This window comes from Ambystoma mexicanum, chromosome 14 (genome assembly GCF_040938575.1).
Source record: "Ambystoma mexicanum isolate Mex_15411 chromosome 14, UKY_AmexF1_1, whole genome shotgun sequence".
NCBI lineage: Eukaryota > Metazoa > Chordata > Amphibia > Caudata > Ambystomatidae > Ambystoma > Ambystoma mexicanum.
Genome location: NC_090940.1, coordinates 639482042 through 639497281, shown reverse-complemented (window position 1 = coordinate 639497281; position 15240 = coordinate 639482042). Strand labels below are relative to the sequence as shown.

Genomic DNA, 15240 nt, shown 5'->3' with positions numbered 1-15240 from the left:
GGCTCAGCCCTTATTTAAGACCTGCTCAAGTTTGAGTATCATGGCAGAGCTGCCGACGGGCTCCCATGCCTACATTAGTACTAGGTGGCGAACCCCAAGGCCCGAGAGACTGGAGAAGGGCTTAGAGAGACTGAGAGAGCGCTCTGGGAAGCCACCAGAGGAACTGTGAGGGGCACTTTGTTTGGAGCTCTTTATGTTTTGCTGGTGAACGACTATCCTGATTGCTTTTTTTGGGCAGGTTCTAGACCCTAATGGAGTTGATTTGCTTTGCCTTAAAATTTTCCCCAGTAAAAAAAAAGTGTAAAGACAACTCATTTGCACCTGGCCCATGCATGATCCCACTTGGCTTAATGTCAAAATGGACACTTTGCCTAAAGGCTGGCTTGGAGAAACAGAACTCTGTGGGCCCAGTCCTTCACAGGCAGCAGAGGCTCTCCTCTCCGACCTCATAAGTTAACAAGAACCTCCAAACCTATCTGCCCCATCTGCAAGTGTCCTGAGGGAACTGCCCCAATGCATGCATTCCCGATCCTCACCCACCCCCTTACCTGCTCACTTCTTCCTTCTCAGCCTGCCCCCTTGCAGAATAGGAAGATGCTTGATTATCTCACGGACCACTAGAGTGTGGAGACACATTCCTCACTGGAACCCTCCCATCTTTCAAGATGGCCGCCAGAGCAGCGCTCTTCGCCATTAAAAGTGCTCACAAATTGCTTGCTTTGATGGTAGGGCACTATGTAAATAGTGGTCATAACACAACTGTAAGGCCTGCTGCTGCTCTGGTAATGATGTGCAACAGGGCATGATGTAACTGGAGGACATGATGCTACTCCCTGCATGATGTACACCTAGGGCCTGGGGTATGATGTAACTGGAGGACATGATGCTACTCCCTGCATGATGTACACCTAGGGCCTAGGGTATGATGTTACTGGAGGGCATGATGCTACTCCCTGCATGATGTACACCTAGGGCCTAGGGTATGATGTAACTGGAGGACATGATGGCACTCCCTGCATGATGTACACCTAGGGCCTGGGGTATGATGTAACTGGAGGACATGATGCTACTCCCTGCATGATGTACACCTAGGGCCTGGGGTATGATGTAACTGGAGGACATGATGCTACTCCCTGCATGATGTACACCTAGGGCCTGGGGTATGATGTAACTGGAGAACATGATGCTACTCCCTGCATGATGTACACCTAGGGCCTGGGGTATGATGTAACTGGAGGACATGATGCTACTCCCTGCATGATGTACACCTAGGGCCTAGGGTATGATGTAACTGGAGGACATGATGGTACTCCCTGCATGATGTACACCTAGGGCCTAGGGTATGATGTAACTGGAGGACATGATGGTACTCCCTGCATGATGTACACCTAGGGCCTAGGGTATGATGTAACTGGAGGACATGATGCTACTCCCTGCATGATGTACCCCTAGGGCCTAGGGTATGATGTAACTGGAGGACATGATGCTACTCCCTGAATGATGTACACCTAGGGCCTAGGGTATGATGTAACTGGGGGACATGATGCTACTCCCTGCATGATGTACACCTAGGGCCTAGGGTATGATGTAACTGGAGAACATGATGCTACTCCCTGCATGATGTACACCTAGGGCCTAGGGTATGACGTAACTGGGGGACATGATGCTACTCCCTGCATGATGTACACCTAGGGCCTAGGGTATGACGTAACTGGAGGACATGATGCTACTCCCTGCATGATGTACACCTAGGGCCTAGGGTATGATGTAACTGGAGAACATGATGCTACTCCCTGCATGGTGTACACCTAGGGCCTAGGGTATGACGTAACTGGAGGACATGATGCTACTCCCTGCATGTTGTACACCTAGGGCCTAGGGTATGACGTAACTGGAGGACATGATGCTACTCACTGCATGATGTACACGTAGGGGCAAGGGTCTGAGGACATGAGGCTACTCCCTGCATGATGTACACGTAGGGGCAAGGGTATGATGTAACTAGAACACATGAGGCTACTCCCTGCATGATGTACACGTAGGGGCAAGGGTATGATGTAACTAGAACACATGAGGCTACTCCCTGCATGATGTACACCTAGGGCCTGGGGTATGATGTAACTAGAGGACATGAGGCTACTCCCTGCATGATGTACACATAGGGCCTAATGTAACAAGAGTTTGTGGTGTAAGCAGTGCCCTTGCAGCTTCCCTGGACATGATGTACAATAGGGTATGGTGTAGCAAGGGAGCCTAACCCAGGGGGCGTCTTGGCACCTTCCCGTGACCCAAGGCCCTTAGCCCTCGGAGCACATAGACCAGCGGCCTTCCTGGCTGCAGGAATGCACTGTTGGGGTGCACACAGACCAGCGGCCTTGCTGCCTGCAGGAATGCACTGTTGGGGAGCACACAGACCAGCAGCCTTGCTGGCTGCAGGAATTCACTGTTGGGGAGCACACAGACCAGCGGCCTTGCTGGCTGCAGGAATGCCCTGTTGGGGTGCACACAGACCAGCGGCCTTGCTGCCTGCAGGAATGCACTGTTGGGGAGCACACAGACCAGCAGCCTTGCTGGCTGCAGGAATGCACTGTTGGGGAGCACACAGACCAGTGGCCTTGCTGGCTGCAGGAATGCACTCCAGTGGCCTTGCACTGTTGGGGTGCACACAGACCAGCGGCCTTGCTGCCTGCAGGAATGCACTGTTGGGGAGCACACAGACCAGCAGCCTTGCTGGCAGCAGGAATTCACTGTTGGGGTGCACACAGACCAGCGGCCTTGCACTGTTGGGGCGCACACAGACCAGCACCCTTGCTGGCTGCAGGAATGCCCTGTTGGGGTGCACACAGACCAGCGGCCTTGCTGGCTGCAGGAATGCACTGTTGGGGCGCACACAGACCAGCACCCTTGTTGGCTGCAGGAATGCCCTGTTGGGGTGCACACAGACCAGCGGCCTTGCTGGCTGCAGGAATGCCCTGTTGGGGTGCACCACAGACCAGCGGCCTTGCTGGCTGCAGGAATGCACTGTTGGGGAGCACACAGACCAGCGGCCTTGCTGGCTGAAGGAATGCACTGCTGGGGTGTACACAGACCAGCAGTCTTGCTGGACGCAGGAAGGGACTGTTGGGGTGCGCACAGACCAGCGACCTTGCTGGCTACAGGAATGCACTGTTGGGGTGCACACAGACTAGTGGCCTTGCACTGTTGGGGTGTACACAGACCAGCGGCCTCGCTGGCTGCAGGAATGCCCTGTTTGGGTGCACACAGACCAGCGCCCTTGCTGGCTGCAGGAATGCACTGTTTGGGTGCACACAGACCAGCGCCCTTGCTGGCTGCAGGAATGCACTGTTTGGGTGGACACAGACCAGCGCCCTTGCTGGCTGCAGGAATGCACTGTTTGGGTGTGCACTGACCTTGGATTTCTTCTTCCTCATCCTGTGGATCCGGGAGGCGAGCTGGACGGTGGTGAGCGTGTCTGCATAGTGCGCAGGAGAGTCGGAGATGTGGGCGATCATGGTGGTCCGGCAGTTGATGTTGCCCAGGGATTCTCGCAGCAGCATCGTCAACTTGCTGTCCCTGCGAAAATCAAACGCATAGACAGGTGTGTGAGAAAAGATGGCGGCTGTGAACTTGAGCCACTGCAGAGAGGCCATTGGTAGTGGGCTCCAAATGCTTGTATAATTCTGCGGCCCAACCTTTCTCATTGAGTGGAATATTCTAACAGCAATAATGCCCCCTTCCCGGACCTTTCACAGGGAATTAAGTCCCTTGGTCCTCATTAAAGGGTCCCTATTAACATGGGCCAAAGGCTGTTACTACCTAGTAAGGCCCTCGGAATGAGGCATTATTGCTGTGCATTAACCAAGCACTGAATGCATTCCTGGGCTTTCTCATTCAAGAGGTGACATGAATGGTGTTGACAGACGAGAGAGGTATGTAGTTCTAGTGCCCACCTGAATACAATTTAGTGAGGCCAGTCTGCTCACTGCCCCCCGCACCCCGTTGGCTCTCAGCTGCCCCCAAAAGAAGTAACCCATGTTCAATTTTTAGCCGTCGTTATCATTTTGCCAAAGCCATAAGGGTCGGTTAAGTGGCATTGCCATCTGACTTGCAGGATGCACCGCAGGAAGTGACATCACAAATAACTCGTAACCTCAAAATCTTAGGAAGGCGAATAAGTTAGCCACAAGGCACATTCCGGAACAAAAGTGCCAAACACTGTTTTCTCAAAGTGAGACCCCCTGGCATCAGTAGCTATGCCCCCATATGCCCTGGCCATCCATGTGGCGCGGGTGTGTCTGTCCTTCTGCTACCTCGGGTTGCAGCAAAGCTGAGCACCGCATGGCCACGTGGGCCGTGGAAAGACCCTTTAGGGGTGTCACCTGTGGACTGCGTAACCGGCACCATTACTGTAAGGGAAGCGGTGCGGGTAAAGCGTTAGGTCTTCATATGTGAATGCGTTTCCCTAGTAGTTTCCCATTGGAGAAAGGTCAGACCGGTGCAATTTTGGAATTCCTAGAGCCACACAATGGCCCCATAGTTGCAGACTGGCCCCACGCCTTCAAAAGCAACTTCCATCCATAGCATCATAGCCAAGAGCAATGTATGCTGGAACTTGTAGGACCATACCCATAATAGGAAAAAGCAAAACTACAAGTAACAGCATGCAAAGTGTTATTGACAAAAACATGGCTGGATGAAGGTGATCCTGATGACACCGGGACCAGTTGTTCCATTGTGTGTAATGGGAGCAAATTCCGTACAAATGGGTGCCTTGTTGGTAAGATGTTGGCTTAATCCACAGTGCTGGACTCAGAAGCAGCACCCCTCGCCCATTTTTGTAACCTCTTAAATGAGAGCCTTACTGAACAAATCAGCAAATTGAGGAATGTCGTTCAATCTTCACCCAAGCAATGCAGATTCCCACTTGAATACACAAACTGAAGGCGGCCATCATGGAAAAAGGTGCGCCGTGGCCTGCGCTCCGATCCCAGTTCCACATTGACAGGATGGTGATGATGGCCAAGAAATGTACCTTGCCTTGGGCTGACTCACTCAACTATGGATTGGTAATAGCTGTAATGGCAAACATGACCCCGCAGCTAGTGCATAGGTACCACCACCCTAGTGAGACATTCGCAATGAGGTTAATGAGCAATGCGTTCACTTACTTGTATGGTACATGCTTCGCACCATTAACTAAGGCCAGGATGACATTGCCGAGAGCCGAGAGAGACAAGCAGAGCGGCCCTCCTCCATCCCGGCCCTTGCTCAGCACTTTTTCGCAGCTCCCCAGATCGATGAGATGCAGCCGGCTGCGTCCCCCTGACACTGCAAGAACACAAATTACGCATGCATTTAGAGAGAGAGGGCACAAGCCTGATTACCCATTCGTGACCTATTCAAATCGCACAAATAATGAATTCGGGGAGCACGAGAAGCGCAACTGAAATTTTAATAAGGGACTAATGGGGTTCCACCAAGGCAGGGATTACAGCATTCATTTCATTTGCAACAAAGTAGAGGCTGGTGTCAACCTACTTCCCCCCTTGCCGTTCTTCTCCATGCGGTACTGGTACACATGGAGGGTGAAGAGCATGTGTGAGTTCCGCCTCTCCTCCTCGTCACAGTCGGGCCGGCTGGTACTCCTGGCGGCTATCGCAGCGTCTAGGAAGACAGCTGCTTTCTCGGCTGTCGGAGCTCTTAGCTCACTTTGGTTTTGAAGCTTGGGAGAAAAGAGAGCGAGGTAACTAATTAGGGCCGAGGTGAGCATTTTCACTGAGCAGATGAAGTCTCTCGGGTGATCAGAAAAGCAAATATGGACGCCCCGGGAGCAAGGATTATGAATTAAAGCAATACAGCATTTTACAGTCTTAAAAGTCGTCATAATGGGCTGTCAGATGAAAGCTACTGCAATTTGTGGCGTGACAGACAGAAGAGTGCGCTGCGGCATTCATTATACCTGCGTTCCACATATTGGGTCTTCCCGCAGATAGACCCCCGGGGACTGGCCGTCCTGCAGGCTGCCGGTGGCTACTTCAGCAAGCAAGTCCTTGAGGTGTTCGTCTTTGCCACAGATCTCCACCGCAGACACTCGAATGGAGAAGCGCGTCCCGGCCTTCTCTTTGCGCTCGTTGATTAGCTTGAAAAGCCAGGAGATGGCACAGGGGACGACCCCAAGGCTTTGCGTGGAGCTGTCCTTGCCGATCATGGTGAACGTTTTACCTGCAAGGGAAGCCCAGTTCACATACTAGTTAGCCCTTTCAGGCCTAGTAGCTTTTGACGTCTCATGCGCTGTTGGGGACCTAACGGAACTAAAAATGTATTTATTAATCCATTTCTTGGTGCTCTGTTTCTAAAAATGATGAGGGCCAATTTTTGTATTGATGTTTTATAGACCGCACATTTACAACAAAGCTTTTTCAATGTGCTAGTGAATGGGGGAGGGGAAATGGTACCAAGTGGGTGGGGCAAGGGGCCATACATCCAAACAATTGCAGTTTACTAAATAATACACGTAAATATTCCCTTTTGAAGTCATAACGAATGAACAGTTTAGTTCTATTTTTTATTAAATGCAATTTTTAGGTTAGGCAACATGCCAGTTTGTTGGGAATCGCCCCCTTTCCTTGAATTTTGGGGCTTGGAGCCGTGAACTACTTTCAGCCTGTTACATTGAGAAAGAGGAAGGCGCGACCCAAGAATTGTAATTTCTGGAAATGCACCATGTCTAGCAAAAAACGCTATATGCAAGTAAAGAATATTGTGACACAATTGAGGCGTGCAAAAAACGTGAATTCTTAGCGCATTCTCTCGGCTCGCGATAGCAGAACCTGGCGCTGTGATTATGTGTAACGATGGCGGGGCTCACCGAGCTTGACTTGGCCGAAGCAAAATATGCAGCCATCAGCGCCGCTCACGACAGACTGGATGACGTCAGCCACCGTCCCAGAGCACACCTCGGCCTGGAAGAAACAACAAGCACAGGTTACGCCCATTACCTACCTGGCGCCGCAAACGCCTCTCCGCCAGCTATCTCTCCTTTCGGCGCTGCGCCCCATACAATACAGCTGAGTCGATCATACGTTTGGTCATATAGCTCCTCCACCTTTTCCTTCTCACGCCTTCCTGAGCAACATATTTATCCCCCCACCCTCATCCCAGCCATCTACTCAACTTGGCTCCTCCCTACCACTACTGAATGTTCTATACATAGTCCTCCGCTGATTCTCTGACAGGCAAAAGCGTTTCGACGCTGCAAACGATGGCAGGAGGCGCTATACACATGCAAGATAACATAACAGGAGAAACTACAAGTTGCAGAATACAAAGGCGTGGGAGCCAGAAAACGAGGACTGTGTGAAGGTGTGACGCTGAGCAAGGGGGCGTGCAGCAGCTATGGATTCAGCAAACCCTGAGCTCTATGCCCCAAAATATTATTTTTTTCATTTGAGTTTCATGCAGTGGCCCCAATGCTGCCCTAATTAAAACTCCTGGTGCAGGAAGTCTGAAGTGTTTAGTGAGCCTTTGAATGCAGCCATCTTTTGGTGAGCAATGTCAGTGCCTGTGTCACTGCATTTGCCACACAGGCACTACATGGTCTCCAGTATTACCCTTTCTACGCGTTTTTGGTTGAACTTTAGGGTTTCAGTTCTGCTGCCTGTCCATTCATGCTCAGCTCCTAGTCCATCCACCATAGAGCTGCTGATGTTACTCCTTACTGCCTTTGCCACGAGCTCTAGTACTGGAAGTACTTTCATGCTAAGAATGAGCTACTCATTCATACTCTCTTTAGTGTTATTATCATAATTGACCTAAAAACATTTAGCCTAAAACATGTGATTGATTTTTTTCCGGTTACATTTAATTAACTGTACATATGGGGGTGGGTTAAGTGTATAGATTAGGATGAGGATAAGTGGGGGGGGTGACGCGGGGGTCTCCCCCCACATTTTAGACCCCAAAAAAGGTCAAATAAATTTGATCAAATGTGATTAGGTCAAATGTTTTAGGTCAAATAGACCCAACCCCTCTTTATTCCCGTAAGGCATCACAGTGATCCTTTCATGATACTGGATGGCGATGGGCTTCTCAATCACTTTGCTAAGGGTAGACGCATGATGGGGCAGTAGTTGGTCAGGTCCTCCGGGTCCAGTGGGTTTCTTCGGTGGGGCACGGGGGGTTATCTGTCCCATTTTCAGTGCTCCATATCCCCAAAACATAAAACCTAGCCGCTCCATGGCCCTCCTCTTGCAACATGGCCATCTCTGCGGGAATATCTCTCCCTGTGAACCTCAACATTGCACCATGCGTTTGACGGCAAAGCGTGAGCAGTCTTGTCATCCTATGGAAAGCGCTGCCACGACGGCAACGCGCTGCTCCATAAGGCAGGCGTGTGAACATATGAATCATGGTTCTACAGGATCGGGGCATGCAGTAACTATAACATGAGGTTTTTCAGTAGTGCTTCATGATGCATTCCTCCTGCTTCTAAGCGCTATAATAGGTTTTGTTATTACCTCTTTTAATGGTACTCATTTGGCAGGGTTGCAAGGATCTGCTCCGCTGGGGTCTAAATATGGGACTGCATATTTCACACAGTACTCGCGGAGCTATCACACCTAACGTCTTCTGGTGCAGTGTTGCTGTGGCAAGATGGTGGCACGTCACTGGGATACCGTATATCAGTCTGGGATTTTCTTTTATTGGGGAAATCAACTCAAATGGTTAATTTAAACCAATCAAAACTACAATACTCGGGATGCACTTATTTGTTAAGTGAACGTTTTGGAGTCAGCCAATCCTGGGAGCGCGGGGATCCACTCGTCGCCCTATTCGCTGTTGTACTAGGGACGTTTCTTCTTGCGGAGGAGTTTGAGAGACTCGAGGCTTTCGGCTCTAGTGCCCAGACACATGTCCATCTAGGCCTGGCCTTGGGGATCACAGGAGCTGGCAAAGCACCACCCAAAACTGCACGGCCCACTGCCTCACACCACAAACAGTATTAAGATGATTAGGGTATTTATTGAGCGCTGACCTTGCTTTCGGGGAGCAACGTGCACTTTCCAAGTCTTTGGATACGTAAATGGGGGAAACCGATCACAAGGGTGAATACAAGGGAGCAGGGAGCCAACAACGTCTCGGAAGGATAGCTCAGCGGCAACGTGCTCGCCTTGGAAGCAAGACGACATGAAGCACCACAGGTTCGATCCCCGGGTCTGCGCTTAGAAACCTCTGGGTATTAAGCGCGTTATAAATAACCTATCATATGATATCATATAACAGGGGAGGTTTGGCAATTAGACAGAAAGGGATCTACGCTCACACACTTCTCTGAAGTGAAAGCGCTTTTTGGCACTTGATTTCATAGCTTTTTCCAAGAAGGAAGAGTTTTGGTGGCATCCATAACCTTCAAGGGCCAATTTGAAAAGAGCAATGTAAGGAGCAGCACTTGTCATACACCGTGCCCAGCAACCGAGCTGCCCGTTCAGCCCTCCGCTACCTGCTCGTAAACGCGCTTTCTTTTACCAGGTTATGTTATGTTATGTGGCATTTATATAGCGCTCTCTATATCATTGGTATGATCTCAAAGCGCTTGTGGATTGAACGCCCTCGGGGACCGTAGTCCAGGGCAGTTGAGAGAGTAAGGTGTCGTAGGGTGCTTGGGTGCACCAGTTATTTGTGCAGCTGATGCGATTGCCTGATGTTAGTTGCATCTTAACATTAGTTGTGGCGGTAGTGAGGTTAGCAAAACTCAATCTGGCCTTTAAAAGGTTTTCCTGTTGGAACAATTATGTTGAATTTACATAAATGCTTTTCATATTTGGGTTAGTTTTCATTGCTTTTCGAACCTTTGGGTATGTCCTCAGCGGCAGCTTCAGTAAACCTAGCGTGCATACCCGCTTTGGGATCTGAAATGCGCGCATCTATGATATAAATTCATACAAAAACCAGGCCATTGAGTCGATCACAATTATCTGAAAAGCCATGACCGCACAACTCCAATTATTGGCCTGTAACTTGCCTCCCATTCATTGGATGTCAAAGGAGGAGGTCTATATCAGGTGGTCGTTATCTATGAAAAGTACCCAATCAAGGCTCAAAAACTGAGCATATTGGGGTAAGGCCCAGTTTCGGGGCTGTGTACGACAGGAGCCTGCAACCGTTAGCTCTCCGACTGTGTGGGACTACAACTCCCATCAGCACCAGCCAGCTTAGTCAATTGGTGAGAGGTCATGGGAGCTGTTGTCCAAAACATCTGGAGAGTCGCAGGTTGCAGACCCTCAGTCTACGCCCTTACCTGTGAAGCATCCTGCGGGAAGACGGAATCAAAGGCAAACATCTTTGGGACAGCTACCACAGCCCGCCTGTGACCTGAGCATGAGTTTCCATTCGTCGCGGGATCGTACAAGGTGACTTGCTTTCTCCTGGGATCCACCTTCAAGTAGGACATCGACTCGGACGTGTCGTGCGTTCCTTGCATGGGGCTGATCCTCACCATCACCTTCACCTGGAAAGAAAGGGGGTAGAAAGAAAGGGGGTGTCACATAAGAAATCACACCTGGTGCCCCCCTAGACTGCAGCATCGCCAGGATTTTGAAAGGATCACATTAGATTTGCAAAAGAAGGGTGTCGAATTCCGCTCCTCAAGAGCCAAATCACACCTGGTTTTCCGGACAACCACTCACCAACTAAGTAATCCCAATGTAGACATTCTATGCAAATTCGTCTACAGTGGATATCCGTAAGACATGGGGTGAATGTGACCATCATGGACTGGAGTTTGGCACCTGAAAGGTTTGTGCCGTTTTATGTATACAAATCATAATTTTTAACATAGCGCATAATAGCAATTGGGGTGTGTCTTGTTTCTAAGCAACCACTTTTTTAGAAGGTACAGAGACTGTGGGCAGAGGCGTTGCTGGAGAGGTGCTGAGGGGGCCATAGCACCGGGATCTTTTAGTTGTAACCCCGGATAGAAGCTCAGGAGCTACAACCAAAAGGCTAGCTAGCCCTTGGTCCTGACAGTCCCAACATTATCGTAGCCCTGATTCTTTTCCAGACCTAGCCACACCCCTGACTGTGGGGCCGAAAGCGGAGGAGGCTTTTAACAGATGTACATAGTTTAGTCTAGTGTGAATCCTGCATTACAACTCAGGCCTCCTGGATCCAGTGAGCCTTATGCTGCTTGTTCAGGGGTCCGCATCTTTTGTCTCTCTTATTTATTTATTTATTTATTTGTAGAGCGCACTACAGCCCGCAGGCATCGAGGCGCTTTTGCGTGAAGATGAAAGAAGGCTTAATTGTTGTTTCAGTAAAGTACAGTCTTGGTTACAGGCATGTTACAGAGAACAATGATTACATGAAACACAGGTTTGACAATTCAGACAAATAGCCTGGTTTTGATGCTTCTCTAAGGTCGTCCATTTGATTCTTGAAGTCAAGGAGAGCCATTTCAGTGCTGTGGCGAGGATGGAATCCAGACTGCCGAAGGCCCAGAAGGCAGTTGTCCTCAAGGTATTTCTGAACTTGCAAGTAGACTGCTTTGTCCAGAATTTTCAGAAGGAAGGAGAAAGTGGCAATGGGCATATAGTTCCCTGGGACCAGCGGGTCAAGGGAAGATTTCTTAAGGAGCGGGTAGACCCAGGCTTCCTTAAGGCCAGTTGGGACATGGCCAGACTGGAGAGAGGTGTTAATAAATGCAGTGAGGAAAGGGACCAGGGTGGAGGCACAGTCTTTAATGAGCTGTGCTGGACACGCATCACCTTTGCAATTAGAGGGTTTGGTGGTTTTGAGGCGGTGACTTCAGTTTCGCTCATTTCCTTAAACTCAAAGGGGTTAGGTGACTTGGTTTGCGTGGTGTTATGTGGGTCGCTATGAAGGTCAGACAGAAGGTGAGTGAGGGCCTTTTGATGGGCTAGAGTTTTGGATTGTAAGGTATTCAATTTGTTGAGCATGGCCGATTGGATGTTCTTGCACCATTTTTCATCCTTCACGAAGGAGGGAGGTGGGCAGGACGGCTTTTCCAGCTCTCTAAAGATGGTGAAGATTTCTTTAGTCCCTGATTTGGCGGTGGTTATCCTAGTATTGAAGGACGCTGCTTTGGCCTTGATGATCCTGGATTTGTATTCTCTGGATATGGCATTAAAAGCCCTTTTTGAAGCCTCATTGGGGTTTGTTTTCCAGACTGAGGGCGCGTGTCTCTTCTTGGAGCGTAATTCTATCAGCTCTTGAGAGAACCAGGTGTTAGAATGTCTAACTTTCTTCGCTTTTCTCATAGTTACAGGGGCAATGGCGTCTACATCCTGGGTAATTGCGATTTTAAATGCTGTGGCGAGGGTGTCAGTGTGGGCACCTTAAGGAAGGGGGGTCTTTTCTCCAGTAAGTTGACGCAAGCTTCTGGCGAGTGCCCCGGGGAGTGGGATCACAGGAGTCAGAGGCCCTTTAAGAGTGGTAAGGTCAAATTGCAGGTAATGGTGGTCACTCTATATGTTTTGGACTATGACTCCCATGATGCCTCATCATTAACTTTGCTAACTAGGGCTGCTGGGAGTTGTAGTCTAAAAGATCTGGACTCAATGCGATTTTCACATCTCAGGTGAAAGTTTTTTTTTTTTCAAACCCCTCTAAAGCTACCATAGCTTTCTTGGAGTTGTGAAGGTTATTTCACCATAAACATTTTCTCTTTTGCATGAAATGCAGATCACCAACGTTTACACTTCGTTAAGGGGCGCCTTGTCCCCTATCCACCATGTTCTACCTTTGATAGAAATAGAAGACTCCATGCAAGACTCTCCAAACTGTTTGAACCTCTAGCCAGAACGTTAGTACCCAGTAACAACAGATCCACACCTGCCCCTGACACCTATATTCATAAATCTAAAGACAACCCATTACAAACTATACAGAACTTGTCATCAGTAGTCCCCCCCTGCCATACTCTCAAAGGAGCATTAATAAATGCGAGGTCTTTGGTCGCCCATGCCATTGAGATAGCGGAGATCATACAATTAGAACAACTAGACTTATTAGCAGTCACTGAATCCTGGCTGCACGCCGCTGCAGGTCCAGCGCTTTCATTAGCTATCCCCAAAGGATATACTATCCTAAGATCAGACAGAGTTGATACACGAGGACGAGGTATCGCACTCATTGTAAAAGACAATTTACCAATCAGACTCACACCCCATCTGGACACTAAATCTTGTGAGAACCTATCGGTAAAACTCAACCTAAATAATGCCCAAACTCTCACCATTCATCTGATATACAGACCACCAAATCCTATTGGAACATTTGAAGACGACTTATCCAATATCATATCCAATAATCGAAATAATTAATCTCAAGTCATACTATTGGGAGACCCTAACCTAGGTTATGAGGACCCCAAAGATGCACATTCATCTAATGTGGCAAATATCCTCTCAGAACAAGGCTTCACCCAGAAAGTACTTCACCCTTCACACTTAAAAGGAAGAACTTTGGACTGGATAGCAGATCACAATTGTAACGTTACTATTTCCTCCATCTCACCAGTAATATGGTCAGGTCACCACCTTATAACCTTCACTCTCGACACTGGTAAACCTATTGCCCTGCCTGCTTTACTAGCTCCTCCCATTCCCACTCGCAATAAAAAAACATCACTTGTGACAAACTACTCCCTCTCGTTATACCTACTCTTAATGCTATCCCAGAAAATGTGGGACCAGATGCTTTGGTCAAAGAATGTAACCACATTATGACCACTTAGACAAAGTAAACCCAAGGCCCACCTCAACTCTTGGTATTCACCCCACCTAAAAACCCTACGTACCAAAAAAAGATCATGCCAGACATTGTGGAAATCACATCCATCCGAAGAAAATAAGACTAATTTGAGTGCCATTTCTGCCCTTTACAAAAAAGAAATACTCTTAGCCAAACGTGAATCTTACAATACAAGAATAGCCCAAGCTAATTCCAGTACTAAGGAACTCTTCGCTATCCTCAAAGAACGAGAAGCACCCATCCCTGTACCGGAAAACTTTATTAAGGATAAACCTTGGTGCTCGAATATTCAACAAGCACTGGCCAACAAAGTTGCGACCCTACAAATAAAAATGAACAATAAAAAAGCCTCACTATCTACCAACATGTCCAACAGCACCACCTCAAATATCCCCACTATTACTGACACAGTGCCTCGGTTCAAATTCTCCAAAGTCACCATTCTCGAAACAGAAAAGACGATACTCTCACTTAAACCCTCCAACTGTCATGGTGACCAATGCCCTGTCCAACTTATAAAGGACGCAGCCAGAGAACTGTCACCCTTCATCACTAAACTGATCAACGCATCATTCACTACCAACTCTATCCCCACTAATCTTAAGGAATCCTGGGTGCTCCCCCTACTAAAAAAACAAACTCTAGACCCCTTAATTCCCACCAACTACCGACCTATCACCACAGTACCCTTCCTTCTGAAAATTATAGATAAGATGGCATATCTACAAATCCAAAAACATCTGGAATCCAATAACCTGGTAGGGTCTAGACAATCAGGCTTCCGGCCTCAGCACAGGACAGAAACTGCACTAATTGACTTGAAGACCCAGATCGATGACCTTAGGGATAAAGGTGACCTAGCCCTCCTCTTACTCCTAGACCTATCGGCCGCCTTCGATCTGGTCGTCCACCAGGTCTTGTGCAGCCACCTTGATTCGGCAGCACATTTTTCCCCAGAAGCCATTGCATGGATACAATCCTTTCTTAGTGATCGTACCAGGAGAGTCTTTTCTCCCATGGCATCGGCTGACCCTATCCCCATCACGTGTGGTGTTCCCCAGGGTTCATGTGTCTCGCTTACCTTATACAACATCTTCACCAAGCCCCTCTTCGACGATCTGGATCATCTGGGTATCACCTACACTAACTATGCAGATGATACGCAGATCCACCTACCGATTACTGGTGATTATGAAGAGGATTTGGCCTTGGTGAATAAGATTTATCTCATCATCCAGGCATGGAGGGCCTCCCATGGACTATGCCTGAATGATGACAAGACAGAGATCATCATCCTGGGTACCCCATCATCTCTTAAAAAATTAAGTCCAAAATACTCAGCTCTCAATATCGACAATAATATAATTACAGTCGCTAAAGAAGTGAAAACTTTGGGGTTTTACTTGGACTCTACCCTCTCCTTCAACAAACAGGTAAATACGTTGGCCTCGACCACAGCCTACACCTGCA

The 15240-nt window shown here is 48.6% G+C and overlaps 1 protein-coding gene across 5 annotated transcripts in view; it reads right to left on the bottom strand.

Annotated features, from left to right (window-relative positions):
• Nucleotides 1-15240, bottom strand: part of KIF26A (kinesin family member 26A) — a 249432-nt gene that overhangs the window by 23390 nt on the left and 210802 nt on the right. For all 5 annotated transcript variants that reach the window (XM_069638136.1, XM_069638135.1, XM_069638133.1 and 2 more), the window contains 6 exons: nucleotides 10298-10507; nucleotides 6869-6962; nucleotides 5960-6222; nucleotides 5539-5722; nucleotides 5169-5328; nucleotides 3411-3573 (listed from right to left, as the gene is read on the bottom strand). In XM_069638136.1, the coding sequence (XP_069494237.1) occupies nucleotides 3411-3573; nucleotides 5169-5328; nucleotides 5539-5722; nucleotides 5960-6222; nucleotides 6869-6962; nucleotides 10298-10507 (1074 nt within the window). The remainder of the gene's footprint in view (nucleotides 1-3410; nucleotides 3574-5168; nucleotides 5329-5538; nucleotides 5723-5959; nucleotides 6223-6868; nucleotides 6963-10297; nucleotides 10508-15240) is intronic.